This window comes from Pseudophryne corroboree, chromosome 6 (assembly GCF_028390025.1).
Source record: "Pseudophryne corroboree isolate aPseCor3 chromosome 6, aPseCor3.hap2, whole genome shotgun sequence".
Classification (NCBI taxonomy): Eukaryota; Metazoa; Chordata; class Amphibia; order Anura; family Myobatrachidae; genus Pseudophryne; species Pseudophryne corroboree.
Genome location: NC_086449.1, coordinates 195,503,741 through 195,531,335, shown reverse-complemented (window position 1 = coordinate 195,531,335; position 27,595 = coordinate 195,503,741). Strand labels below are relative to the sequence as shown.

Here is a 27,595-nt window from a genome sequence, read left to right as displayed (position 1 = left end):
GCTTTATCGTATAAAAGCCCATATCTGATTTTCCATTCGGACAGGGCAGAACTGCGGACGCGTCCTCAGTTTCTGCCTAAGGTGGTTTCAGCGTTTCACCTGAACCAGCCTATTGTGGTGCCTGCGGCTACTAGCGATTTGGAGGATTCCAAGTTGCTGGACGTTGTCAGGGCATTGAAAATATATATTTCAAGGACGGCTGGAGTCAGAAAATCTGACTCGCTGTTTATACTGTATGCACCCAACAAGCTGGGTGCTCCTGCTTCTAAGCAGACGATTGCTCGTTGGATTTGTAGCACAATTCAACTTGCACATTCTGTGGCAGGCCTGCCACAGCCTAAATCTATCAAGGCCCATTCCACAAGGAAGGTGGGCTCATCTTGGGCGGCTGCCCGAGGGGTCTCGGCATTACAACTCTGCCGAGCAGCTACGTGGTCGGGGGAGAACACGTTTGTAAAATTCTACAAATTTGATACCCTGGCTAAAGAGGACCTGGAGTTCTCTCATTCGGTGCTGCAGAGTCATCCGCACTCTCCCGCCCGTTTGGGAGCTTTGGTATAATCCCCATGGTCCTGACGGAGTCCCAGCATCCACTAGGACGTCAGAGAAAATAAGATTTTACTTACCGATAAATCTATTTCTCGTAGTCCGTAGTGGATGCTGGGCGCCCATCCCAAGTGCGGATTGTCTGCAATACTTGTACATAGTTATTGTTACAAAAAAAAAATCGGGTTGTTATTGTTGTGAGCCGTCTGTTTAGAGGCTCCTACGTTTGTCATACTGTTAACTGGGTTCAGATCACAGGTTGTACGGTGTGATTGGTGTGGCTGGTATGAGTCTTACCCGGGATTCAAAATCCTTCCTTATTGTGTACGCTCGTCCGGGCACAGTACCTAACTGAGGCTTGGAGGAGGGTCATAGGGGGAGGAGCCAGTGCACACCAGGTAGTCCTAAAGCTTTTATTTTTGTGCCCTGTCTCCTGCGGAGCCGCTAATCCCCATGGTCCTGACGGAGTCCCAGCATCCACTACGGACTACGAGAAATAGATTTATCGGTAAGTAAAATCTTATTTTTTGTCCTACAGAGCTCCAGACAGAGTAGAATGAGGGCGCACGTTAGAGTGGAAGGAGGGGGAGGCTTGGTCCGCTGAATGGGAGGGAACAGATTAGAATAGAGGGTGGCATGGCAGAGCAGACGGGCCTGGTCCTGCAGAAGCTATCCACTAAGCCGAGAAGAGGGGCCCCATCCTTTCTTTTATTATGGGCCTGTAGCGACTGGTTGGATGGCGTACTGAGTCACACAGACTCCTTATTAGTACTGTTAATGTTGCTAGCTGCATGCCCTTCATTGTCCAGGGCCCGGTGCAGTGCATTGGCTACACTGCCAGTAGTTCCACAACAGCTGGAGTGCCACAGGTTGCCTACTCCTGTGCTAATGTGTGCTGGTTATTCTTAAAGACTAATTTTATAGAAGGTGTGCTCAGTGGTGACTATGAAATGGGTGTAATAAAACCTCAATGTGCTTCCTTGGTTGATGACATTATCCATAAAAAGATAACAGTTGGGTAAGCAAACAGAGCAGTGGTTCGAAAAACCTAGACCTAACAGTCCAGGTTTTAAGGCTATCCATGCTTGAGGACCGCATTTGGGAACCACTGCACTAGAGCTAAATCATGGCCATATTACTGGTCATTACGCATATTTTATATCTGGGTGGTATTCTATGCCAAGACCTACGATGTACCCATGGTCTTTTAAAACCTAAGGCAGACATTTCTTGGGCTTGACTAAAATTTGAGAATGAAGCCTGTCCATTCACTGTGCCTCATGCATCGGAGGTTTAATTAGATCCTAGTAAATATATTGCCTGAATATTGTCCAACATGTAAAATGGCCGCCAGCCCACAAACCATTCATTACCTGTGACGAGATATCACACACTGCATCATACTATATTATTGGTTATTACCCAACATGTATACATGCAACATCGAGACAAAATAAGCCGCATCAAACACCCAGTTTTCAAAACTGGGAAATCTAAGAGATATGTAATTGTTTTTTATGACTATGAGGCCAAGTAAAATATCAAAATGTCACATTCCATGGACTCAGATGGAGCAGATTAGAATAGAGGGGTTCCAGCAATACATTTGCTGGTATCCAGCAGTATTTTTGATCAATGTTAGGAATCCATCAATGAGTGTGGTGCATTATTTGTCGATTTCAAATAAATGAGATTGTTTATTTTGTTTCCTCATGATGATGTTTTGCATTACTAGAGTGCGCACAGCTCTCCCCAGCACACTACAAATCATATCACCTTGGCATAGCCCTTCTCCAGTTGGCTCCACCACTGCCACGTGTCCATGCTAGTTACACCACACAAATTGATGCTTTTCTACCATTGATCAAAAGTGTTACTGTGGACCATCGAATGTGAACTTTTTGATGGATAACCCAATGCTGTATTACACGGGAGGGGGCAAAAGTCGGACTAGTGCTCGTTAATGCTAGTCACCCCCATTGCAGACTGGCCACACTTAATGCATGTCTCAACCATGTTCTCTATAACAAACCCATTCAAGTGTTTACCTTTTCTATGTACATGTAATCACTGAGTGCCTGTATAGTTTACTCAGCATCTGTTTACAGTGTAATGCATGTTATATACAAACTGTGTTGTGTTCATGATTACTCACCTTAATAATGTGATGAGCAGCCTTATATGCTCCAGTCCCTCTTAGCTTCAGGCCAGGAGCGTGTTCGCCTGTCTCATACCCTTCAACAGCCACTGACTAGAAGACAAAACACCATTTTGGTCCCTTGAAAAAAGGTGAGAAAAGACTTGCAGGCCAGTAAGAGATGGGGCAGATGTGCTAGGCCTTGGAGAGGGATAACGTGCCAACCAATTAGCTACTAAATGTCATTTCTGCAGCGGGGTACACTGGTATTCCACAGGGAATAACATCGGGGTGTAGAGTTGGATCTTGATCTGAGGCACCAACAGGCTGAAGCAGGCATGTCCAAACTGCGGCCCTCCAGCTGTTGTGAAACTACATATCCCAGCATGCCCTGACACAGTTTTGCTGTCAGAGAATGCTAAAGTTGTGTCAGGGCATGCTGGGATGTGTAGTTTCTCAACAGCTGGAGGGCCGCAGTTTGGACATGCCTGGTAAAGCTTTGACGGTTCCCAGGATGCACTGCACCGCCTCCTCTATATCCCCGCCTCCAGGCACTGGAGCTCAGTTTGTAAGTAGGTGCCTGCAGTGCAGGCAGCTAACAGGGAGGGCTGCGTTAGGCAGCCCAGAAAAGAGCTTTTCGAAGAAGAAAGAAGACTTCAAGGGCTGCAGCATAGGCACCTGGTGCTATATGTCATACTGACATATCAAGCTGCGGCTCCCTCACCTCCCCCAGCGGCGCTGTATACTCCCGTGCCGGGTACTTAAAGCGGAGGCGCTCTGGTCTCATCAGGCACACATACCGCCGCTGCTCTCCTGGATCGCATGGCTGCACGTTAGGGAGGAGGTAAGAGGGTCCCCTAGGCGGGACCCGCTAAAATCGCGATCCGGCTGCGGTCTCCGGGGATGGACACTGTGACCGTGCAGGGACCCCACTATATCCACCAGGGCAAGGAGCACAGGTCGGATTTATTAAAATCCATTTATTACAGGCTCCATAGTACCCGGTGGTGAAGTCCAGCAGAGGGGATAAGGCTCTGACCTGTAGTCCATCCCCTAGGCGCCATCTACAGCAGATGTTCCCGCCCTGGAGCTGCATCTCTCTCACTCCCTGTCAGCGTTTGGGCGCCATTACACAGAGCTGAGCTGATTCTGGGACTGCTGGGCACTGTCTCCTCTGTAATGCCACGTGCCTCATCAGCGCTTTGCATTTACAGGACACTTAAGTATTCTACATGTCGTTTAGACAGTGTTAGTTAAGAACAAGTGCATAACTACAGGAATATTTAGTACAAGTATTCTGTGATATACATCCAGTGTTTACTGTGCATTGTTATATCTGTATACATACATAGTTATATGTAGTATTACTAGTCCAATGCAGTCTTATTGTTGTGCGTAATAATTTCTGCATTGTACATGTGACTGTGTGCCTATAGCTGCTGTGTGGTTTCCATTCCGTTTATCACATATTGCTATCATTATTTCTCTGACGTCCTAGTGAATGCTGGGGACTCCGTAAGGACCATGGGGAATAGACGGGCTCCGCAGGAGACTGGGCACTCTATAGAAAGATTTAGGACTATCTGGTGTGCACTGGCTCCTCCCCCTATGACCCTCCTCCAAGCCTCAGTTAGATTTCTGTGCCCGGCTGAGCTGGATGCACACTAGGGGCTCTCCTGAGCTCCTAGAAGAAAGTATAGTTTAGGTTTTTTATTTTCAGTGAGACCTGCTGGCAACAGGCTCACTGCAACGAGGGACTAAGGGGAGAAGAAGCGAACCTACCTAAGTGGTGGTAGCTTGGGCTTCTTAGGCTACTGGACACCATTAGCTCCAGAGGGATCGAACACAGGACCCGACCTCGTCGTCCGTTCCCGGAGCCGCGCCGCCGTCCCCCTTACAGAGCCAGAAACAAAAAGGTGGTCCGGAAAATCGGCGGCTGAAGACTTCTGTCTTCTCCAAGGTAGCGCACAGCACTGCAGCTGTGCGCCATTGCTCCTCATGCACACCACACACTGCAGTCACTGATGGGTGCAGGGCGCTGGGGGGGGGCGCCCTGAGCAGCAATAGTAACACCTTGGCTGGCAAAACTAACACCATATATAGCCCCAGAGGCTATATAGGTGTATATTAACCCCTGCCAGAAACGATAAAATAGCGGGAGAAAGCCCGCCGAAAAAGGGGCGGAGCCAACTCCCTCAGCACACTGGCGCCATTTTTCCCTCACAGCTCCGCTGGAAGGAAGCTCCCTGGCTCTCCCCTGCAGTCCTGCACTACAGAAAGGGTAAAAAAGAGAGGGGGGCACAATTTAGGCGCAGTATATATATATATTATAGGCAGCTATAGGGGAAAACACTCTGTATAGTGATATCCCTGTGTTATATAGCGCCCTGGTGTGTGCTGGCATACTCTCCCTCTGTCTCCCCAAAGGGCTTTGTGGGGTCCTGTCCTCTGTAAGAGCATTCCCTGTGTGTCTGCTGTGTGTCGGTACTGCTGTGTCGACATGTATGATGAGGATAATGATGTGGAGGTGGAGCAAATGCCTGTGAATGTGATGTCACCCCCTGCGGGGTCGACACCAGTGTGGATGGACTTATGGAAGGAATTACGTGACAGTGTCAGCTCCTTACATAAAAGGTTTGACGACATAGGACAGCCGGCTACTCAGCTTGTGCCTGTCCAAGCGTCTCAAATGTCATCAGGGGCTATAAAACGCCCGCTACCTCAGATGACAGATACAGATGTCGACACGGATACCGACTCCAGTGTCGACGATGATGAGACGTGCGTACCCTCCAATAGATCCACCCGTTATATGATTGAGGCTATGAAAAATGTATTACACATTTCTGATGATACCCCAGGTACCACAAAAAAGGGTATTATGTTTGGTGAGAAAAAACTACCAGTAGTTTTTCCTGCATCTGACGAATTAAATGAGGTGTGTGAGGAAGCGTGGACTTCCCCAGATAAGAAATTGATCATTTCTAAACGGTTAATGGCTGCGTACCCTTTACCGCCAGAGGATAGGTCACGCTGGGAAACACCCCCTAGGGTAGATAAAGCGCTGACACGCTTATCAAAGAAGGTGGCACTACCGTCTCCGGATACGGCCGCCCTAAAAGAACCTGCTGATAGAAAGCAGGAAAGTACCCTAAAAGCTATATACACTCACACTGGCATTATATTGAGACCCGCTATTGCATCAGCTTGGATGTGCAGTGCTGCAGCTGCGTGGTCAGACTCCCTGTCGGAAAACATTGATACCATGGATAGGGACAATATTTTGCTAACGATTGACCATATAAAAGACGCGGTCTTATACATGCGTGATGCACAGAGGGATATTTGCCGGCTGGCATCAAAAATAAGCGCTATGTCCATTGCCGCCAGACGGGGGTTATGGACTAGGCAATGGTCAGGTGATGCCGACTCCAAGCGGCACATGGAAGTTTTACCCTATAAAGGGGTGGAACTTTTTGGGGAAGGTCTTTCAGACCTCGTTTCCACAGCTACTGCTGGGAAATCGACTTTTTTGCCACAGGCTACCCCACAGCAAAAGAAAGCACCGTATTATCAGGTACAGTCCTTTCGGCCCCAGAAAACTAAGCGGGCTAGAGGCTCATCCTTTCTGCCGAGGGGCAGAGGAAGGGGGAAAAAGCTGCAGCACACAGCTAGTTCCCAGGAGCAGAAGTCCTCCCCTGCGTCCGGTAAGTCCACAGCATGACGCTGGGGCTGCTCAGGCGGAATCGGGAACGGTGGGGGCACGTCTCAGGTTTTTCAGCACACAGTGGGCTCTCTCACAAGTGGATCCCTGGGTCCTTCAAGTAGTATCTCAGGGGTACAGGCTGGAATTCGAGACGTCTTCCCCTCCCCCCCCCCCCCCCCCCCCCGCCGTTTCCTAAAATCTGCCTTGCCGGCAACTCCCTCTGCCAGGGAGGCAGTGTTGGTGGCTATTCAAAAACTGTATTCACAGAAAGTGATTGTCAAGGTACCCCTCCTTCAGCAAGGAAAGGGTTACTACTCCACAATGTTTGTGGTACCGAAACCGGACGGTTCGGTGAGACCCATCTTAAATTTAAAAGCCTTGAACACTTATATCAAAAGGTTCAAGTTCAAGATGGAATCGCTCAGGGCGGTTATTGCGAGCCTGGAGGAGGGGGATTACATGGTATCCCTGGACATCAAGGATGCGTACCTGCATGTCCCCATTTACCCTCCGCACCAGGAGTACCTCAGATTTGTGGTACAGGACTGTCACTATCAGTTCCAGACGCTGCCGTTTGGGTTATCCAAGGCACCGAGGGTCTTTACCAAGGTAATGGCCGAAATGATGATACTCCTTCGCAAGAAGGGAGTTTTAATTATCCCGTACTTGGACGATCTCCTGATAAAGGCGAGGTCCAAAGAACAGTTGATAGTGGGGGTGGCACTTTCTCAGGAAGTGCTACAACAGCACGGCTGGATTCTCAATATTCCAAAGTCACAGCTGGTCCCGACGACACGTCTTCTGTTCCTGGGAATGATTCTGGACACAGACCAGAAAATAGTGTTTCTTCCATTGGAAAAAGCCGAGGAATTGTCATCTCTGGTCAGAGACATCCTAAAACCAGGAAAAGTGTCGGTACATTAATGCACACGAGTCCTGGGAAAAATGGTAGCTTCGTACGAAGCAATTCCATTCGGAAGGTTCCACGCAAGGACGTTCCAGTGGGACCTGTTGGACAAATGGTCCAGGTCCCATCTCCAGATGCAACAGCGGATAACCCTATCGGCCAGAACCAGGGTGTCGCTGCTGTGGTGGCTGCAGAGGGCTCATCTACTAGAGGGCCGCAGATTCGGAATACAGGACTGGGTCCTGGTGACCACGGATGCCAGCCTTCGGGGCTGGGGGGCAGTCACAAAGGGAAGAAATTTCCAAGGACTGTGGTCAAATCAGGAGATTTCTCTTCACATAAATATCCTGGAGCTAAGGGCCATTTACAATGCCCTAAGCCAGGCAAGACCCCTGCTTCAAAACCAGCCGGTGCTGATCCAGTCAGACAACATCACGGCGGTCGCCCATGTAAACAGACAGGGCGGCACAAGAAGCAGGATGGCGATGGCAGAAGCCACAAGGATTCTCAGATGGGCAGAGAATCATGTGTTAGCACTGACGGCAGTGTTCATTCCAGGAGTGGACAACTGGGAAGCAGACTTCCTCAGCAGGCACGACCTCCACCCGGGAGAATGGGGACTTCATCCAGAAGTCTTCCAAATGCTGGTCAACCGGTGGGAAAAACCACAGGTAGACATGATGGCGTCCCGCCTCAACAAGAAGTTGAAAAGATATTGCGCCCGGTCAAGAGACCCTCAGGCGATAGCGGTGGACGCTCTAGTGACACCATGGGTGTACCAGTCGGTTTATGTGTTTCCTCCTCTACCTCTCATACCCAAGGTACTGAGAATAATAAGAAGGCGAGGAGTGAAAACCATACTCGTGGTTCCGGATTGGCCAAGAAGAGCTTGGTACCCGGAACTTCAAGAGATGCTTACAGAGGACCCTTGGCCTCTGCCGCTCAGACAAGACCTGCTGCAGCAGGGACCCTGTCTGTTCCAAGACTTACCGCGGCTGCGTTTGACGGCATGGCGGTTGAACACCGGATCCTGAAGGAAAAGGGTATTCCGGAGGAAGTCATCCCTACCCTGATCAAAGCCAGGAAGGATGTCACCGCAAGACATGATCACCGCATTTGGCGAAAATATGTTGCTTGGTGTGAGGCCATGAAGGCCCCGACGGAGGAATTTCAACTGGGTCGATTCCTGCACTTCCTGCAAGCAGGGGTGACGTTGGGCCTCAAATTGGGGTCCATAAAGGTCCAGATTTCGGCTCTGTCGATTTTCTTCCAGAAAGAACTGGCTTCACTGCCTGAAGTTCAGACTTTTGTCAAAGGAGTACTGCATATTCAGCCTCCTTTTGTGCCCCCAGTGGCACCTTGGGATCTCAATGTGGTTTTGGCATTTCTGAAATCACATTGGTTCGAACCACTTAAGACTGTGGATTTAAAATATCTCACGTGGAAAGTGGTCATGCTGTTGGCCCTGGCGTCGGCCAGGCGGGTTTCAGAATTGGTGGCTTTGTCTTGTAAAAGCCCTTATCTGATTTTCCATATGGATAGGGCAGAATTGAGGACTCGTCCTCAGTTTCTCCCTAAGGTGGTCTCAGCTTTTCACTTGAACCAACCTATTGTGGTGCCTGAGGCTACTAGGGACTTGGAGGATTCCAAGTTGTTGGACGTAGTCAGGGCCCTAAAAATTTATATTTCCAGGACAGCTGGAGTCAGAAAGACTGACTCGCTGTTTATCCTGTATGCACCCACCAAGCTGGGTGCTCCTGCTTCTAAGCAGTCTATTGCGCGCTGGATTTGTAGCACTATTCAGCTGGCGCATTCTGCGGTAGGCTTACCGCAGCCTAAATCTGTAAAAGCCCATTCCACACGGAAGGTGGGCTCATCTTGGGCGGCTGCCCGAGGGGTCTCGGCTTTACAACTTTGCCGAGCAGCTACTTGGTCGGGGGCAAACACGTTTGCAAAATTCTACAAATTTGATACCCTGGCTGAGGAGGACCTGGAATTCTCTCATTCGGTGCTGCAGAGTCATCCGCACTCTCCCGCCCGTTTGGGAGCTTTGGTATAATCCCCATGGTCCTTACGGAGTCCCCAGCATCCACTAGGACGTCAGAGAAAATAAGAATTTACTCACCGGTAATTCTATTTCTCGTAGTCCGTAGTGGATGCTGGGCGCCCATCCCAAGTGCGGATTGTCTGCAATACCTGTACACAGTTATTGTTACAAAAATCGGGTTTTGTTGTGAGCCATCTCTTCAGAGGCTCCATTTGTTATCATACTGTTAACCGGGGTTCCTATCACGTGTTATATGGTGTGATTGGTGTGGCTGGTATGAGTCTTACCCGGGATTCAAAAATCCTTCCTTATTGTGTCAGCTCTTCCGGGCACAGTTCCTAACTGAGGCTTGGAGGAGGGTCATAGGGGGAGGAGCCAGTGCACACCAGATAGTCCTAAATCTTTCTATAGAGTGCCCAGTCTCCTGCGGAGCCCGTCTATTCCCCATGGTCCTTACGGAGTCCCCAGCATCCACTACGGACTACGAGAAATAGAATTACCGGTGAGTAAATTCTTATTATTCTGTACTCTGAGGGGGTTAAGTGCGTCTGGGTCCTATCTATCATATATATATATATATATATATAATGACAGGAAAGGGTCTGCCTCACCCCACTGCACGTCACTAATATATACATGTGTGTATATGTGTATATATATATATATATATATATATATATACACACACACACACACACACACACACACACACACACACACACACACACACACACATATATAGTGGGGCAAAAAGGTAATTGGACAGCCACCGATTGTGAAAGTTAACTCACTTAAAAAGATGAGAGAGGTCTGTAATTTCCATCATAGGTACACTTCAACTGTGAGAGACAAATGGGGATATCCAATTATTCCTGTTAAAACATCAGGTCCGAAAAACGGACGTTTTTGGACGTTTTTCCGACTCTTTTCTGATGTTTCACCGATTTTTTTTTTTTTTTTTTTACAGGCTATCCAGATGGATCTCCTGTAAAAAAAAACAAAAAAAACCTTTCTCCCGAAAACACACAGGTTCAGTGAAACCTGTGTGTTTTCGTGTGAAACAGCCCCGTTTTCGGACGAAAACGGGGCTGTTTCCAGGGATTCTGCTTCGCCTGCCGGAGGCAGGTGAAACAAAATCCCTGATGAGCAGCGGCACGCGCCGGCTTATCGGGGCTAATTAGATAGCCCCCTGCGGGACTATTAGCCCCGGTAAATTACCGGGACTAATTGGATATCCCCCAGAATCTGGAAAAAAAAACTAGGAAATCACATTGTATGATTTTTAAACAATTTATTTGTATATTCTTACGGAAAATAAATATTTGGACAATCAAAAAGTTTAACTCAATACTTTGTAGTATAACCTTGGTTGGCAATTACAGAGGTTAAACGTTTCCTTTAGTTCTTGACCAGGTCTGCACACACTGTAGCAGGTATTTTGGCCCACTCTTCCATGCAGATCTTCTCTAGATCTGTCATGTTTTGGGGCTGTCGCCGGTCAACACAGACTTTCAACTCACTCCACAGATTTTCTATTGGGTTGAGGTCTGGAGACTGGCTAGGACACTCCAGGACTTGAAATGCTTCTTACGGAGCCACTCCTTAGTTGCCCGGGCGGCGTGTTTGGGTTTATTGTCATGCTGGAAGACCCAGACACATTCCATCTTCAATGCTCTTACTGAGGGAAGGATGTTTTTGCCCAAAATCTCACGATACATGGCCGCATTCATCCTCTCCTTAATACGGATCAATCGTCCTGTCCCCTTTGCAGAAAAGCAGCCCCAAAGCATGATGTTTCCACCCCCATGCTTCACAGTGGGTATGGTGTTCTTGGGATGCCATTCATCATTCTTCTCCCTCCAAACACGGCGAGTGGAGTTTATACCAAAAAGTTCAGTTTTGCTCGCATCTGACCACATTACATTCTCCCAGTCCTCCGCTGGATCATCCAGATGGTCACTGGCAAACTTTAGATGGGCCTGGACATGTGCTGGCTTAAGCAGGGGGACCATTCGGGCACTGCAGGAGTTCAATCCATGACGACGTAGTGTTACTAATGGTAACCTTTGTGACTGTGGTCCCAGCTCTCTTGAGGTCATTAACCAGGTCCCCCCACGTAGTTCTGGGCTATTCCTCACCGTTCTCAAGATCATTGATACCCCACGAGGCGAGATCTTCCATGGAGCCCCAGGTCGAGGGAGATTGTCAGTGATCTTGTATTTCTTCCATTTTTTTATAATTGCGCCAACAGTTGTTTTCTTCTCACCAAACTGCTTGCCTATTGTCGAGTAGCTCATCCCAGCCTTGTGCAGCTCTACAATTTTGTCCCTAGTGTCCTTAGACAGCTCTCTGGTCTTGTCCATGGTGGAGAGGTAGCAGTCTGACTGTTTGAGGGTGTGGACAGGTGTCTTTTATACAGATAACCAGTTCAAACAGGTGCCATTAATACAGGTAACGAGTGGAGGATAGAAGAGCTTCTTAAAGAAGAAGTAACAGGTCTGTGAGAGCCAGAAATCTTGCTGCTTGGTAGGTGTCCAAATATTTATTTTCCACAAGAATATACAAGTAAATTGTTTAAAAATCATACAATGTGATTTCCTGTTTTGTTTTTTTTTGTTTTGTTTTCAGATTCTGTCTCTCACAGTTGAAGTGTACCTATGATGGAAATTACAGGCCTCTCTCATCCTTTTAAGTGGGTCAACTTGCACAGTCGGTGGCTGGCCAAATACTTTTTTGCCCCACTGTATATTAGTGTTTCACAGGATATACTGTTGATGTATTTTTCTCTGTGTATTTCAGTCACCATATACCACTTAAATCCTCTGTTTGTGTTCTGCATTTGCAGTCGCACTCCACAGGAGGTTTTCGGAACTTTCGGCTGCCATACGTGTTCCCTCCGGTGTCACTCCTGCCCAGGAAGTTCAAGCAAGGAGGAGGAATACTACTAATCGCTACAGCGTGGCCCAGACGGCATTGGTTCTCAGACCTGCAGGGTCTCTCAATAGAGCATCCTCTACTGCTTCCGCAATGCCCAGACCTCCTCATTCAGGGCCCTTGTGTCTACCAGGATCTGGCCCTACTGGCTTTGACGGTGTGGCTCTTGAAGCGTCACTCCTGAGGGCCAAAGGATTTTCTGAGGCGGTCATTCAAACTATGTTGAAGGCCCGTAAACCAGCTTCGTCTCAGTTTTATTATAGGGTCTGGAATTCTTACTTCACCTGGTGTGCGCGTTTAAGAATTGGGTGTGGATCATTAGATCTACAGTGTCTAGGTCGACAATGTTTAGGTCAACCATTATAGGTCGACAGTCACTAGGTCGACAGGGTTTGAAGGTCGACCAGGTTTCTAGGTCAAAAGGTCAACATGAGTTTTTCATGTTTTTTTGTGCACCGTGTCCCCTCGCATGGCTCGCTTCGCTCGCCATGCTTCGAGCAGATTACAGTTCCTATCGTAGTCCACGTGGACCGTTAAGTATGAAAAAGTTAAAAAAAGTTTTTTTTTTTTTAAAAACGCATGTCGACCTTTTGACCTGTCGACCTATAGCGTGTCGACCTAGGCACTGTCAATCTTCAGACCGGATCCCCTAAGAATTACGATGTATACAAGTTCAGTACTGACAAACTTTTGGCTTTTCTGCAAAAGGGCCTGGACTTGGGCCTTCGTCTGTCCTCCCTCAAGGTTCATATATCTGCCTTGTCGGTGTGGTTTCAGAGAAAGATTGCGTCTCTTCCTGACGTTCACACTTTCACTCAGGGTGTTTTACGGATTCAACCTCCCTTTGTCCCTCCTGTGGCTCCATGGGATTTGTCTGTTGTTCTGAATGCCCTACAAGAGTCTCCATTTGAGCCTCTTGAGTCTGTGGACCTTAAATGGCTTACGCTTAAGGTCTTATTTTTGCTGGCTATTGCCTCTGCTCGACGGGTTTCAGACTTGGGTGCCTTATCATGTCTGTCACCCTTTCTGATTTTTCACCGTGACCGTGCGGTTCTTAGAACTCGCCCTGGTTATCTACCTAAGGTGGTGTCGTCTTTCCACCTTAACCAAGAGATTGTGGTTCTGGCCTTTATCTCTTTTGGTTTGTCCTCCAAAGAGTGGTCTTTGGCTGTGGTACGGGCTCTCCGTATCTATGTGAAGAGAACCGCCTCCCTTAGGAGGTCTGATTCTCTCTTTGTCCTTTTTGATTTTCACAAAGTGGCTGGCCTGCGAATAAGCATACTTTGGCCAGATGGATTAGAATGGTGATTACACAAGCTTATGCGCAGGCTGGACTTCCAGCTCCTGCTGCTATCAAGGCCCATTCTACTTGGTCTGTTGGACCTTCTTGGGCGGCTCGCCGTGGCGCGTCCCTAGAACAATTGTGCAAGGCGGCTACGTGGTCCTCAGTGAACACGTTCATCAGGTTCTATGCCTTTGATACTTCCGCCTCCCATGATGCTTCCTTTGGATGCCGGGTTCTTGTGCCCGATACAGTGCGTCCCCTCCCATGAGGAACTGCTTTAGGACATCCCCGATGTTATTCCCTGTGAATACCAGTGTACCCCGCTGCAGAAAAGGAGATTTATGGTAAGACTTACCATTTTTAAATCTCTTTCTGCGAGGTACACTGAATTCCACAGGGCGCCCTCCCTGACGCACTTAGCTTCTTTGGGTTTGTATGGCATTAGCCGCTGGTACCTTCTACTGTCGTGAGAATGTGGTTCTATGTGGCTGATATCTACCTTCTCTTTTACCTGCTCCTGCATTGGACTGGTTAACAAAACTGATCTCCAGTGCCTGGAGGCGGAGATATAGAGGAGGTGGTGCAATGCATCCTGGGAACAGTCAAAGCTTTAGCCTGTTGGTGCCTCGGATCAAGATCCAACTGTACACCCCGATGTTATTTCCTGTGGAATCCAGTATACCTCGCAGAAAGAGATTTAACAATGGTAAGTCTTACCATAAATCTCCTTTTTTCCAACATCACCTGTAACATGGCAGCGAGGAGCTGACTGCCTGGTACTTTATCTGCCTCCAAGGCTTTGCACATCTTCCCCATAGGCATCTGTAAGATAGTGCTACTCTTAACAGGAAATCCTCATGTAACGGGCAGAACAGGCCCATATTATTTATCTGCGTCATATCTTCATAGCAGTATTGCTGCAGATTACACTTTTTGCACAACACAGGAAATAGGAGTGGTTATATAAACAGGTGTAAAATGTAATGGTTTCTAGTCTCATGAAACAGTATAGGCAGCATGTTGTGGCCATATGCATCACTCATGTCACTAGTTCCTAATGAATTGGAAGGTTGAATTCTCATGAACACCCGTTCAGCTCATACCACGTTACTGCCAGTACTGTGGTGTGCACAACAAGTACACTTCAATATGCTGCAGCCCCTGGCAGAATTGTCATTTCCTGTAGGTCACACTCACCCAGGGATTGCTGAATGTGATCCAGTACTTCACCCGGTCTCCAAATCTCTCAAAGCACAGGTTGGCGTAATCATTAAAGTATGCAACCATACTGATGTTCTGCCAGCCTCCGAACTTATCCTGCAGGGTCTGTCAGATCACGCAAAACATTAGAGGTAAAGCATAAAATGATTGCACAACTAAAGGAGACTCAGGTGCAAATTTATTAAGCCTGGTGAAGTGATAAAGTGGAAGATGATAACGTACCAGCCAATCAGCTCTTAACTTCCATGTTACATGTTCGGTTTGAAAAATGACAGTTACTAGCTGACTGGCTGGTGCGTTATCACCTTCCACTTTATCACTTCACCAGGCTTAATAAATTTGCCCCTTTGTTTGTTAGTACTTTATAAAAGTCACATTCCAGGTGCATGTAAAGAAGTTAAAAATATTTAATTATACATTTTGACTGACTCCTGACTATATGACCGGTTAACAAATTACCACTGTTTGGATAGAGCATTCAGTTCAATATAATCTTTGCACGGGAGTTTCTGATTTTCACGTTTGTAAATATAAATGAGTGTTAAAAATTTGGTAAATCTATAGAGATGTAAATTTGAGACGTCTTAATGTAAGTAAATGTTACAACTTTGTGGGGTATCATCATACAACCCATTAAGAACCTAGCAATCTGGTGGACCATTATGCAATAGGTAGCATCAATCCTTGTGTATCTATGCCTATTTCCCTATAGATTGTAAGCTTGCGAGCAGGGCCTTCCTACCTCTATATGTTTGTTTTTACCCAGTTTTGTTCTATTACTGTTGTTCTAATTGTAAAGCGCAACGGAATATGCTGCGCTATATAAGAAACTGTTAATAAATAAATAAATGTTAATCCATGGTTCTTTGCGTTACCCGAGGAGCACCTGTAGCAGATACCGTAAAAAGTGTCAGGATCATTTTTGTAGTTAATAAAATTCTACACACTGGAGGTGCAATCCTAATTTTGATCCGATTGTCGTTGGGCGTTATCGTTCACGCAGTGCAAGCCATGCATCGGTGATGTCATTATGTCAACCCCCTTTTCATCCCCTTAGGGGAGGTTTATTAAAATTACATAGTTTTCCTATTACCCAGCTGAAGAAAACCCATGTTACATTTCAGCTTTCTAACATATCGGGAAGGTGTTTTTAGTATTAAGGGATTACTGCAACTAAAACAAAATGCCTGTTTCAAATTAGCAGCAAAGCTGTAAAAGCCCCTCCTCCATTTTTGCAAATGAGAAGATCACAAATGAAGGGCACTGGTGCGATAACACGCTGTTTGAGGAGACAAAGGGGTGGATTTACTAAAGTGTGAGTTTATAGAAATGGAGATGTTGCCCATAGCAACCAATCAGATTCTATTTAGCTAGCACATTCTAGAGAAAATAATAGCTAGAATCTGATTGGTTGCTCTAAACTTGCACTTTAGTAAATATACCTGAAGGAGAGTGTCACTGGGCTCTCAGAGACATCTGGAAATCACTCGGATTAGGAATGAACTGGTCTCCTGAGTAAGCAACATTCAGTGTTCTTGTTTAATGCATTGAATAGTGGTTCTTTACCTCAACTACCAGAAACAGGCCCTGGTATATGTGCTTCATGATCTACTAATGGCAAGAGGCAGAGGTGACTGCTCAATCTTAATCCTTCTGAATCTATCTGCAGCATTTGACTTCGTGGACCATGGCACAGTCCTTAGCTGGTTCAAATCATTTCTCTCTGGCAGGTCACAGAGTTTCGTCTGGAGTATACTCATCATCACTAGTGCCATTGACTTGTGGTGTCCCACACACAGGGTTCTATACTATCTCCTATACGTTTTGCAGTATACAAGCTACCACTGGGTGAAATAATTAGACGTCATGGCCTGGCCTACCACTGCTATGATACACAACTGTACCTGTACTTTGTTCCAGGTACTGATAACACAATAACAACCCTAAATGGCTGCCTAGCTGAGCTCCAGGGGTGGATGAGTGCCAGTTGGCAGAGACTGAACCCTGATAAAATAGACGTCCTGACGATAGGTCACAGGACAAGACTGCAGCATAGCCAACTGACAGGACTTACACTTGGGGGTTCAGAACTACAAAACACTGAACCTACTGTATACGGAATCTTGGTTTTATCCTGGATAGTGCCCTTACACTTAGACATTAGGTGTCCGCCACAATCAAATCCTCATTCTTTCACCTGAGGAACAAGCACTTAATTCCCTCAGAAGACCTGCCTAAAGTCATACATGCATTTGTATCATCATGCCTAGAGTACTGCACTGCCCCTCTACCTTGGTCTCCCAGCAAAAGAATTGCACCGCTTGCAGATGGTACATAATTCAGCTGCCAGACTATTAACCAACCAGACCCGTTCCAGCCACATAACACCCATCCTCTACTCCCTTCACTGGCTGCCTGTGAAGTGGCAAATTGTTTTCAATGCCCTACATGACCAGGGCCCAAGGTACATGAAGCAGCTTCTGAATACTTAGTGTCCCATTCGATTACTACGATCTGTAGATGAAGGATTACTCACAGTACCTAGAATCTACCAGAATTAATCTGGGGGCCGAGCTTTCAACTTTGTGGCTCCGACGTTATAGAACTCTCTTCCTCACACAGTTCGTGAAACCACCACTTTAGAATCCTTCAAAAATAGACTAAAGACTCACCTATTTACTCAGCATTTCACTTATATCTACTGTTAAGCTGGTTTTGTATTTTGAGCTGTAAAGACAATTGTAAAGCACTTTGAGTCCTATTAGAAGCAAAGTGCTATATAAATATCTGTTTTTTTATTATAGGTCACGTTTTGAGGGTTTTTGTCTGTGGAAGCAGCTGGGATAATTTGTGACCCAGCACAATAGATTAACCCACCTGTGCATAACTAAAGATATTCATAAAACACGACCTGCTGGGGATACGAAAGGACTGGAATTGAGAACCACTGCATTGCACTATTCCAGGCCTGGCCAACCTGTGGCTCTCCAGCGGTTGTAAAACTACAAGTCCCATCATGCATTGTTACAGTTTTGCTATTAGGGAATGCTAAAACTGTGGCAAGGCATGCTGGGATATGTAGTTTCACAACATCTGGAGAGCCACAGGTTGGCCAGGCCTGCACTATTCAATGGGTGGAGTTATTCTTTAATGCTGTAATAGTTTAATCATATTGTTTAATTGTGTATCATCAACATATACAAAGGAAATAATTGGTGAAGTAAGGTTGATAATACCAACATCCCACTGTTGATAGTTTTACACATTTCATGGACAGATTCTAAAAACAGCCTGGAACTGGAAACCGGATACACAACTATGACCTACAGAGCATACACATTAGTCAGGCAATCCCTCATGAACTATGCATCCTGGCAGTGTGGTAGGCAGGGGTTGGGGATGGAATCCCGGCGGTCAATATACCGACACCAGGATTCCGTCCGTCAGAATACCGGCAGCGGGGCGAGTGCTAGAAAGCCGTGTCGTGGACACCCACGGTGGGAATAGCCCTGGCGCTGCTGTCGGCATTCTTGGCGGTCGGGATCCCGGCGTCGGTATTTTGACCACCGGGATATTAACTACATCCCGTAGGTGGTGATGAGTACAACTGTGCCTGGATGTACATACAACGAATAGTGGATGTGGTTGGGTTAATAGTGTAAGATTTGTGTGGATTTAGAGAGGAGAAATATTTGTAAGGAAATTATGTGTGGTAGGTTGGATGGAGTGATACTACTGCCTAGATGTGTGTTACATGTTGTGGAGAAATACTCCAGCCTAGCAGTGTATTAGGTGTTGTGGGGTAGTACTTCATCCCAGCAGGGTCATAGGTGGTACGGATTAATGCTTCATCCTAGCAGTCTGTTACGTGGTGTGGAGTAATACTCCATCCTAGCAGTGTGGTAAGTGGTGTGGAGTAATACTCCACCCTAGCAGTGTGGTAAGTGGTGTGGAGTAATACTCCACCCTAGCAGTGTGGTAAATGGTGTGGAGTTATATTCCACCCTAGCAGTGTGGAACGTGGTGTGGAGTAATACTCCACCCTAGCAGTGTGGTACGTGGTGTGGAGTAATACTCCATATAAGCAGTGTAGCATCTTAAGTAGTGCTGAGTATTTGTCTGTGTGATGCAGAGCATACTGTAGTTGTATGACCAGGGTATTTGGTGCAGCTGCAGACCTACCTGTGGCAAGTCCCAGTGATATAAGGTCACTACTGGGGAAATCTTATTTTCAAACAGGACATTAATTAAATCATTGTAGTATTTTATTCCTTTCTCATTAATGTTTTCAGCTGCAGAGACAAAGGAGAAAACTTCATAACAATTAAATGAGAGAATTTTCTAACAGGGTAGATAAGATACAAGACGATCCCTAATAGCATCACTTGTGATTATATATTCAAACTTATTCCACACTTTTCATATATTGAAATTTTCTGGAATCATTGGGAATCTCCCATAGCTACAGCTACTGTATATGTTCAATCTGTGATCCAATTCCCAGGATTTAGATGCTTCTGAGCTATGTGCTGGCACACTAATTAAGGGGGTAATTCAAATCTGATCTCAGCAGCAAATTTGTTAGCTAATGGGCAAAACAATGCTCACTGCAGTTGGGGCAGATATAACGTGCAGAGAGAGTTAGATTTTGGTGGGGTGTGTTCAAACTGAAATCTAAATTGCAGTGTAACAATAAATCAGCCAGTATTTACCCTGCACAGAAACAATATAACCCACCCAAATCTCTCTGCAAATATTATATTTGCCCCTCCCCCCTGCAGTGCACATGGTTTTGCCCGTTAGCTAACAAAGTTGCTGCTCCGATCAGATCTGAATTACCCCCTAAGTGCAGCATTACCATTGTGCAATAAGGATCACTTACAGGACCAAGGGTAAGTATTAATACACACACAGGTTGGGGAAATTGCAGGTGTTCAGATGCACTACATTTGCTGCCCACAGAGCATGAATGTAGTGTGGTGATAATTTTAAATTAAAGATCAAGTGTAATCCTTCAGTAGAATTCTACAGTTGTTTGCAATACATCTATAGTAGAAGATATGGATTATAATGCAGGTGCTTGAGAAATATTTCCTATAATATATAGTATGCACCTAGTAACTCCAATTTCAACTTATAGCATCACTAGACTAGTTTATACATTACAGTATATGATTATATTCTAGCATGTCATAATTGGAGCTCTCACCTTTAATACCTGTCGGAATTAAACGAGGCCAAGAGATAGAAAGACGATAATGTGAAACGTTCAACTGCTTCAGCAAATCTATGTCCTCCTGTAACATGTAAGAGATTTATGTAACGCATGTAGAACAGTAGAATCTGGCACATAAGCAGTCTACAAACCTTGACTTTGTAATAGCCATCACATGAGGAATCTGCAGTCTGATTCATAAATACTCTTCCATTCTTGTGTGTGAACACATCCCAGATACTTTGCCCCTTTCCATCCTTATCCCATGCACCCTCTGTTTGGTACGCAGAGCTGCCCACACCCCATGTAAAACCTGTAGGTAAGAGAGAGGAAGGCATGAATGAAACCATCATAGTGGAGAAGTTGTGACTAGCAACCAATCGGCTACCTATCAATTTATAGAATACACTCTAGAAATGCTAGCTAGGATATTATTGGTTGATAAAGCCAACTTCTTCACTTGTCTTATTCTCTACTCTTTAGGAGGTTTGCTATACCTCCCCCAAAGTCCCTTATTGTAAGCGATGTGTATAATACAGCACAGGTTCTCAAACTCGGTCCTCAGGACCCCACACAGTGCATGTTTTGCAGGTAACCCAGCAGATGCACAGGTGTATTAATTACTTACTGGCACATTTTAAAAAGTCCACAGGTGGAGCTAATTATTTCACTTGCGATTCTGCAAGGTGATCTGCAAAGCATGCACTGTGTGGGGTCCTGAGGACTGAGTTTGAGAACCTGTGTAATACAGGCATTCAATGTTCAAATGCAGACTTACTGGACGGGAATGTGCCATAATAAAATGATCCACGTTCACTTTGTGTCCACTGGAATTCCTCTTCTCCACGGCTACTCGTTGCTAGTAGCAATAGCTGGGTTACACAGAACACTGGAAACATTCTCCCGCAAAGGTCACAGAATCTATAAAAAAAAATTATTACTGAATTATTCAATACCTATTACAATAGAGCCCTCACAACAGATGAAAGTGATATGTTTTTTTTTTTTTTTTTTTATCTATTACAGGTTATGCGATGCAGGATCAAGCAGTTATTTATATTAAAGAAAACTTTTTCACTTTAAGTTAATAAACACAGGTTGAGTATTCCATCTCTGAATTGCTTGGGACCAGAATCATTTTGGATTTCAGATGTTGCTGTATTTGGAATATTTGAATACCAAATAGAACCCAAGTCTAAACACACAAATACATATACAGATCGAGCCTCCGTTATCTTACCAGGCTGAGACGCACAAGTGCACTCCCAGCGTGACTAGGCGATACGTCCGCCTAGTCACGCCGGGAGTGCACGAGCCGCTTCCCATTCAGACCGTCTCTGTCCGGGCGTGCGGACGGAGACTCTCTCCATTAAAGTGAATGGGGAGCGTCTCCGTCCGGCCTCGCGCTCCCATCCAGACGGAGACGCTCAGAGTGACTAGGTGCGCCCAGGCACGCGCGCCTAGTCACACAAAGAGTCTGAATAACGGAGGCTCCATCTGTATTTTTCATATATACATAGGCTGAAGGTTATAAAACAATATTTGTAATCATTTTGTGCATGAAACAGATTGTGTACACTGAACCATCAGAAAGCAAAAGTGTCACTATCCCATAAAAAAAAAAAAAAAAAATTGGATTTTGGATTTGTGAGTCTCAACCTGTATGTTATAGAAAAGAGGGAACTGAATTAGATGGAGTTTATATAACAAGTATATAATTTACAGGCACTGAAACGAGTATCCCATAAGGACCATGAGATGGTGATGGAGGATCCTGGTTCACTTTATGCAAATCGGATATTCCCTAGGGAACTTTGCTCCAGACCATTGGACTCCTCCTAAGGCACCCACATTGTTGGACTTCATTTCAGGACGACCCATCCGATTTGCATAAAGTGAACCAGGATCCTCCATCACCATCTCATGGTCCTTATGGGATTCCATCTATTAGGATTCTCACCATTGGAACACAGTGTGCAAGACAACTAAGTGTCATCCTCACAGACTGTGAACCCATTTCAACTTTTCAAGGACCTCCGATTTTGGATCCCTGCATTGGTTGGGTAAAGTGCCACACTAGTCCTGAATATTGGCTTAGACTTTATGTTCTGTTCATTACATGGACTTATTGCCTTTAAATGAAGGGGATCGGTATGAAATACCTCCAATCAAAATCCCGACACCAATTGACAGATGGTCAAAATCCCGACAAGGTCAAAATCCCGACATGGACAAAATACCGATATTTAAAATACCGACAAGGTCAAAATACCGACATGTAAAATGCCGACAGGTCAAAATACCGACATGCGTTTTTTGTGTGTATGTCAACATAAGTCAACATGGACACCATATAAAGTGTACCGCGTCCCCTCGCATGGCTCGCTGCACTCGCCATGCTTCGGGCACAGTGCCTCGCTGTGCTCGGCACACTATTATATTCCCCCTCCAGGTCCACTGGGATGGTAAAGTGTGAACAAGTCGGTTTCAATGAAAAAAATCATGAAAAACTCATGTCGGTATTTTGACCTGTCGGCATTTTACATGTTGGTATTTTGACCTTGTCGGTATTTTAAATGTCGGTATTTTGTCCATGTCGGGATTTTTACCATCGGTCAATTGGTGTTGGGATTTTGAACGTCGGGATTTTGATTGGAGGTAAACTGACTGCATCCCAAATGAAGTTGCCTTAATGAGCACATTGTATGTCCAACAACTGGTCTTTGGTCAACTGAGTGAGATAGCTTTATCATCTTCTCTCGTTTATTGCTCAGGTTTTTAAATGTTTTTATAGTCATTAAATTCATCATTTTTTAGCATCTTTTGTATAGCGCTGTATTCTTTCCTATTGTAGGAAACTGAATTAAGTTGTTTGCCATCTGCTTTTTATCTTCACTTGTCGCTCTACAAAAAGTGTTCTGGGAGCCTGAAAGATCATGCCAGTGTTTTGTTATTGTGAGAATGGAGGAAAGTAGATTGAGCCGATTGTTTCATATTTAGAGGCCTACAATGAAAACCATTTCCAGGTATATTCAGGCATATGCATCTACAGGTACATTTACCATCCAGACAACCCTACTGTAAATGCTAATTGTAAAATGATATTCCTGTATTCATTCAATATATATTATCTCTTCTTACAACGTTGCACTTTCTCCTGCTGCACTGTCCTTCATGCCCCTCATTTCCTCCCAATCCTCCAAACTTCTCTACCGCTTTCCATCCTTCACCCCCCTCCCCCCACAATCTTCTCTGCACTTGATTTTGCTTCCTATTTAAACTTCAAAATGTATTTTATCCGCCACAACATCTCTTTTCAGAGACCGGCGGTCACAATACCGGCACTTACATCCCGAACCCTCATTATCCCGACGGTTGGCATGCTGACCAGCAGGGACTATTCCCACTCATGGGTGTCCACGACACCCATAGAGTGCGATTAGAACCTGTGGTGAGCCACCAAGCCCGCAGCGTTGTGAGCGCAGCGATATATGTAAGTTGTTCGACACTACAAACTTGTGGTGTTTCAGCCTGCACACTGCACGATTTGCTTCTTGTTGTTAGCAACATTTTCGAAATTGAGCTGCATGTACAGACGACAGGATGTTGCTAGCAATGCACGCTCCTGTGCGTACACACTGAACGCCCCAAGGGCCTAATTCAGATCTGATGGCAGCAGCAAATTTGTGCACTGCAGGGGGGACAGATATAACATGTGCAGAGAGAGTTAGATTTGGGTGGGGTGTGTGCAAACTTAAATCTAAATTGCAGTGTAAAAATAAAGCAGCCAGTATTTACCCTGCACAGAAACGAAATAACCCACCCTAATCTAACTCTCTCTGCACATGTTATATCTGCCTCCCCTGCAGTGCACATGGTTTTGCCCATTAGCTAACAAATTTGCTGCTACGATCAGATCTGAATTAGGCCCCAAGGGGGTCATTCCGAGTTGATCATAGCTGTGCTAAATTTAGCACAGCTACGATCATTCACACTGACATGTGGGGTGACCCCCAGCACAGGGCTAGCCCGCACCGCATGTCAGTCCGGCCCCACCTCGCAGAAGTGCAAAGGCATCGCACAGCGGCGATGCCTTTGCACTTCAAGAGAAGCTCCCGGCCAGCGCAGCTTTAGCGTGCTGGCCAGGAGCTACTCATCTCTCCCCGGCCCGCAGCGTCTGCGTGTGACGTCACGCAGCCGCTGCGGCCCGCCCCCCGCTCGGTCCGGCCACGCCTGCGTTTGCCGGACCAAACCCACAAAACGGCGGGCAAGTGCCGCCATTCCGCCCCCTCCCGCCTAGCGATCGCCTCTGCTTGTCAATCAGGCAGAGGCGATCGCATCTCTGCTACGGCCTTCGACCATCTGGCATGCGCCGGCGCACTACGGCGCATGCGCAGTAGGGACCCGTTCGCTCTGATGCGTTAAAACGCAGCGAGCGGGTCAGAATGACCCCCCAAGTCCACTGCCTAGGTATCATCCTCAGCTCTACCGTTGTTCACCCCCGCATTCAATACGTCTCCCAAGCCTGGCACTTCCACCTTTTCACCGTGGAAGCCACAAAAACGCATTCACACCATTATCCTTCATTGCTTATATTAATGCAACTTTATCCTTCCTGGCTTACTTGATCTCCTGCCTTGCTCCTTTTAGTCTATCAGCAACACAGTCTAATTTATCTCACTTCAACCTTCATTACCTCTTATTGTGTACCCAGATAATGATATGTTGGCCCTTCAGGCTGACTCATTGCCTGGATACACATCGCCTCAGTGTGTACCCAGCTAACTGAACTTTTCTCTAACTGTCTAATTTGGCCACCCTGTACCTATGTAATCTTGTAGGTTCTACCCCTATGTATGGCACTATGAAACCCTTCTGGCAATTTAAATAAAGGTAATAAAATAATAATTAGGTTGTACTGTAAATGTTCCCTACAATAAATATAAAAAGGATTAGACACTAAGGGTGGTAGTCAAATGCTGTATCATGCCCAATCTCCTTTCTAAAGTGATCCCCATTATCGCGTACATCGAGACCATAGTAATAAGGTTTAGCTGCGTCAAGGGTTGTGCGCCCTCGTTACCCCAGGGGTAGTGCGCTTAAATGATTATACCATGCCCATCAGCAGAACCAGAACGGGTGTAGAAGGGGGTGAAATGAATTGAATACCGCCCTAAAAACTCAAAGTTAGAAGTGGCATTTTTTTTTTTTATAGTTACCAACTATATGCCCAGGACTAGAAGCAAGTGTTAAAGATTTAAATGTATCTATGTAATATCTTAATATTAACTAACTGCACAATAAATTCCTTTATTTTCTGCATGTTGGATGCAGTTTGTACCATATGTACTTTGCTTAATTAGATAGAGGAAGATGTAGCAAACATTTGAGAGATAATGTACCAACCAATCTGCTTCTGTCAGTTTACAAGCTGTAGGGGGGCGTGGGTTTGGACTATACACCCTAATGCTAAGCATAATGAGAGGTGCTTCCATGCTGAGGCTTGTAGTTCAACTCAGAAAATAAAAATAGAAAATGCAGGTGCACACTCCAAATACTAAACACTGCTAATCAGAATAATTATAATAAACTCTGCAATATAACATAGAGTAAAATATAACAGAGTAAATTTTATGTGCTTAGCATAATTGTGGCCAAAAATATGGGCCCACCAACCATGACCAGGTGACCGCAAGGTCCAAGTCAAGGGCACGGGAACCCCAGGCTGGCACATGCCATCTGCCCCAAGGCATCACACTAATGAGAGGTTTAAGGGGCAGATTTATCAACATCATTTTTACTCAAAATTTGTGACAACTGGGGGTTTCACACTGTTTTCACAATATTTTAGTTTCACCTAAATGTATTAGAGAGGAATTGGAGGAAAATTTGCTAAATTCTTCAAACCCTAATTATCCCATGTTTTTTTAGAAAGCAGATCGCATTTCCCATAATTGTAATGGGAAATGTGATCTGCTCAAATGTATTAACTTCTGATTGTAAAAAAAAAAAAAAAACGGAAGGGAGCCTAGTAATAATAACATCACTTCAGATCAGCGTTACCCAGGCTCCCTTCTGACTGTATTTGTGAGAAGGCTGTTTTTTGTACTTGCGAGAAAGACGCTCTACAGCTCCTTCTCCCCTTCCTCCCTCCCATCTGTGTGAACTTGGCAGCAAGAGGACTCCTCTGTGGTCAAAACATACTGTGCAGCACCAAAAAAATTTTTTAAAAACCCTTTAGTGCCTGCTGATTGTTTTCTGTGTAATCATGCTGCCTGCCCTGCTCCCATTCCCTACCCTCTGCCCTTGTGCTTCAGCACACATTTACTGGGCAGATGTGATGAGGGAGACGCTGGTCTGCCTGGAGCTGGCAGGTACAAAGTGCAAGGGGAGGGCATGTGAGCGACTGCCCTGGGCCATCTCTCTGCAACCCTGCCCCATTCAGCGTAATGCCCCCTGCCCTGTGCCTGCTTTCCTCGGACTTCCTGGCTTGTCTAGCACAGCGTCTGGCATATGTGTCATTGGTGTCACGTTAGAAGATCTCTGATGCTCTTTGACGCGGTGCATGCACAGTATCTGACAGTCTAGCGCAAGTGCTAATTGACTGAGATTTCAGCCCGGGAGAAGGATTTGCCAGGACGGCTATAACGCAAGCTCTGTCCCGGCACCCTAATTTTGATACATTCATGCGATACATGTTATCACATTGCGAGTTTGGTCATTAATATCACTTGCTAACTGCAATTTAATAACAATCTTGATAAACCTCCCCATAAGTGTTAAAGGGTGTTACAGTAGTAAAAAGCAGCAGCTATGTGTTGAGAGTGTTGAAGTAATAATTAAAGTGTTAAAAAGTATTGTATTGTTTAAAAAAAAAAAAAAAAAATTAGGTGCTAAAAAAGTACTAGATTGAGTATTACAATCTGATGCCCCAAAGCAGCCCGGCCGCATCACTGTGACAGGAGCTGATTGGTACTTTCTCTCTGTTTTATCACTCAACAACTTTCATGCATCTTCCCCATAATAACATTTATTGAATATGAGTATTTAAAGGCATAAAAGTATGTTTTAATCAAATTCAGTAAACAAAGACATTATGGGGACTGTAGAATCGGTCTCTTGTGCACAGTGATTGAGTACATCAGCCCAGCAGCTCACTGGCCCTGTCCCCCTCTGCATGTCAGAGCTCTGCTTACCCTAGTGACGTCCATAGATTCCAGCTATGGCTTTAAGTCTTTCCACCTGAGCCCCTGCAGGTAATGGACACAGCCTGAAACACAAAGACGTCAGTGAATTGTAAACTGTACAGGATTATCATGGGCAGAAGGAATCTTAAATCTTTTTAGTTACAATTTCCAAGAACTCTATTCATAGATGAGGTGGGGAACACGCATGTCATACTGTTCCGTGACATAACAGATCGCCCAACAAACAACAAGTTCATGGAAATCTGATACCGCTGTACTGACCCACACATTGTTGCCTTTTGGGCTGAATTTCTGAAATGAGAGGTCTCTGGTCCCTTCATTAATAATTAACTACATAGTTTAAATAGTTGTTTTTTAGCATTTTTATAAACTGTTGTGATTTTCAACCA

General features: G+C 45.6%; 1 protein-coding gene across 1 annotated transcript in view; it reads right to left on the bottom strand.

Annotated features, from left to right (window-relative positions):
• Positions 1-27,270, bottom strand: part of LCTL (lactase like) — a 52,659-nt gene extending 25,389 nt beyond the window's left edge. Inside the window, exons 1-7 of the mRNA XM_063925570.1 lie at positions 27,195-27,270; positions 20,777-20,919; positions 20,151-20,311; positions 19,993-20,080; positions 18,966-19,075; positions 14,760-14,888; positions 2,702-2,797 (exon numbers count right to left, since the gene is read on the bottom strand). Coding sequence (XP_063781640.1) covers positions 2,702-2,797; positions 14,760-14,888; positions 18,966-19,075; positions 19,993-20,080; positions 20,151-20,311; positions 20,777-20,897 — 705 coding nt within the window. The 5' untranslated portion in view covers positions 20,898-20,919; positions 27,195-27,270. The remainder of the gene's footprint in view (positions 1-2,701; positions 2,798-14,759; positions 14,889-18,965; positions 19,076-19,992; positions 20,081-20,150; positions 20,312-20,776; positions 20,920-27,194) is intronic.
• Between the last annotated feature and the right edge of the window lie 325 nt (positions 27,271-27,595).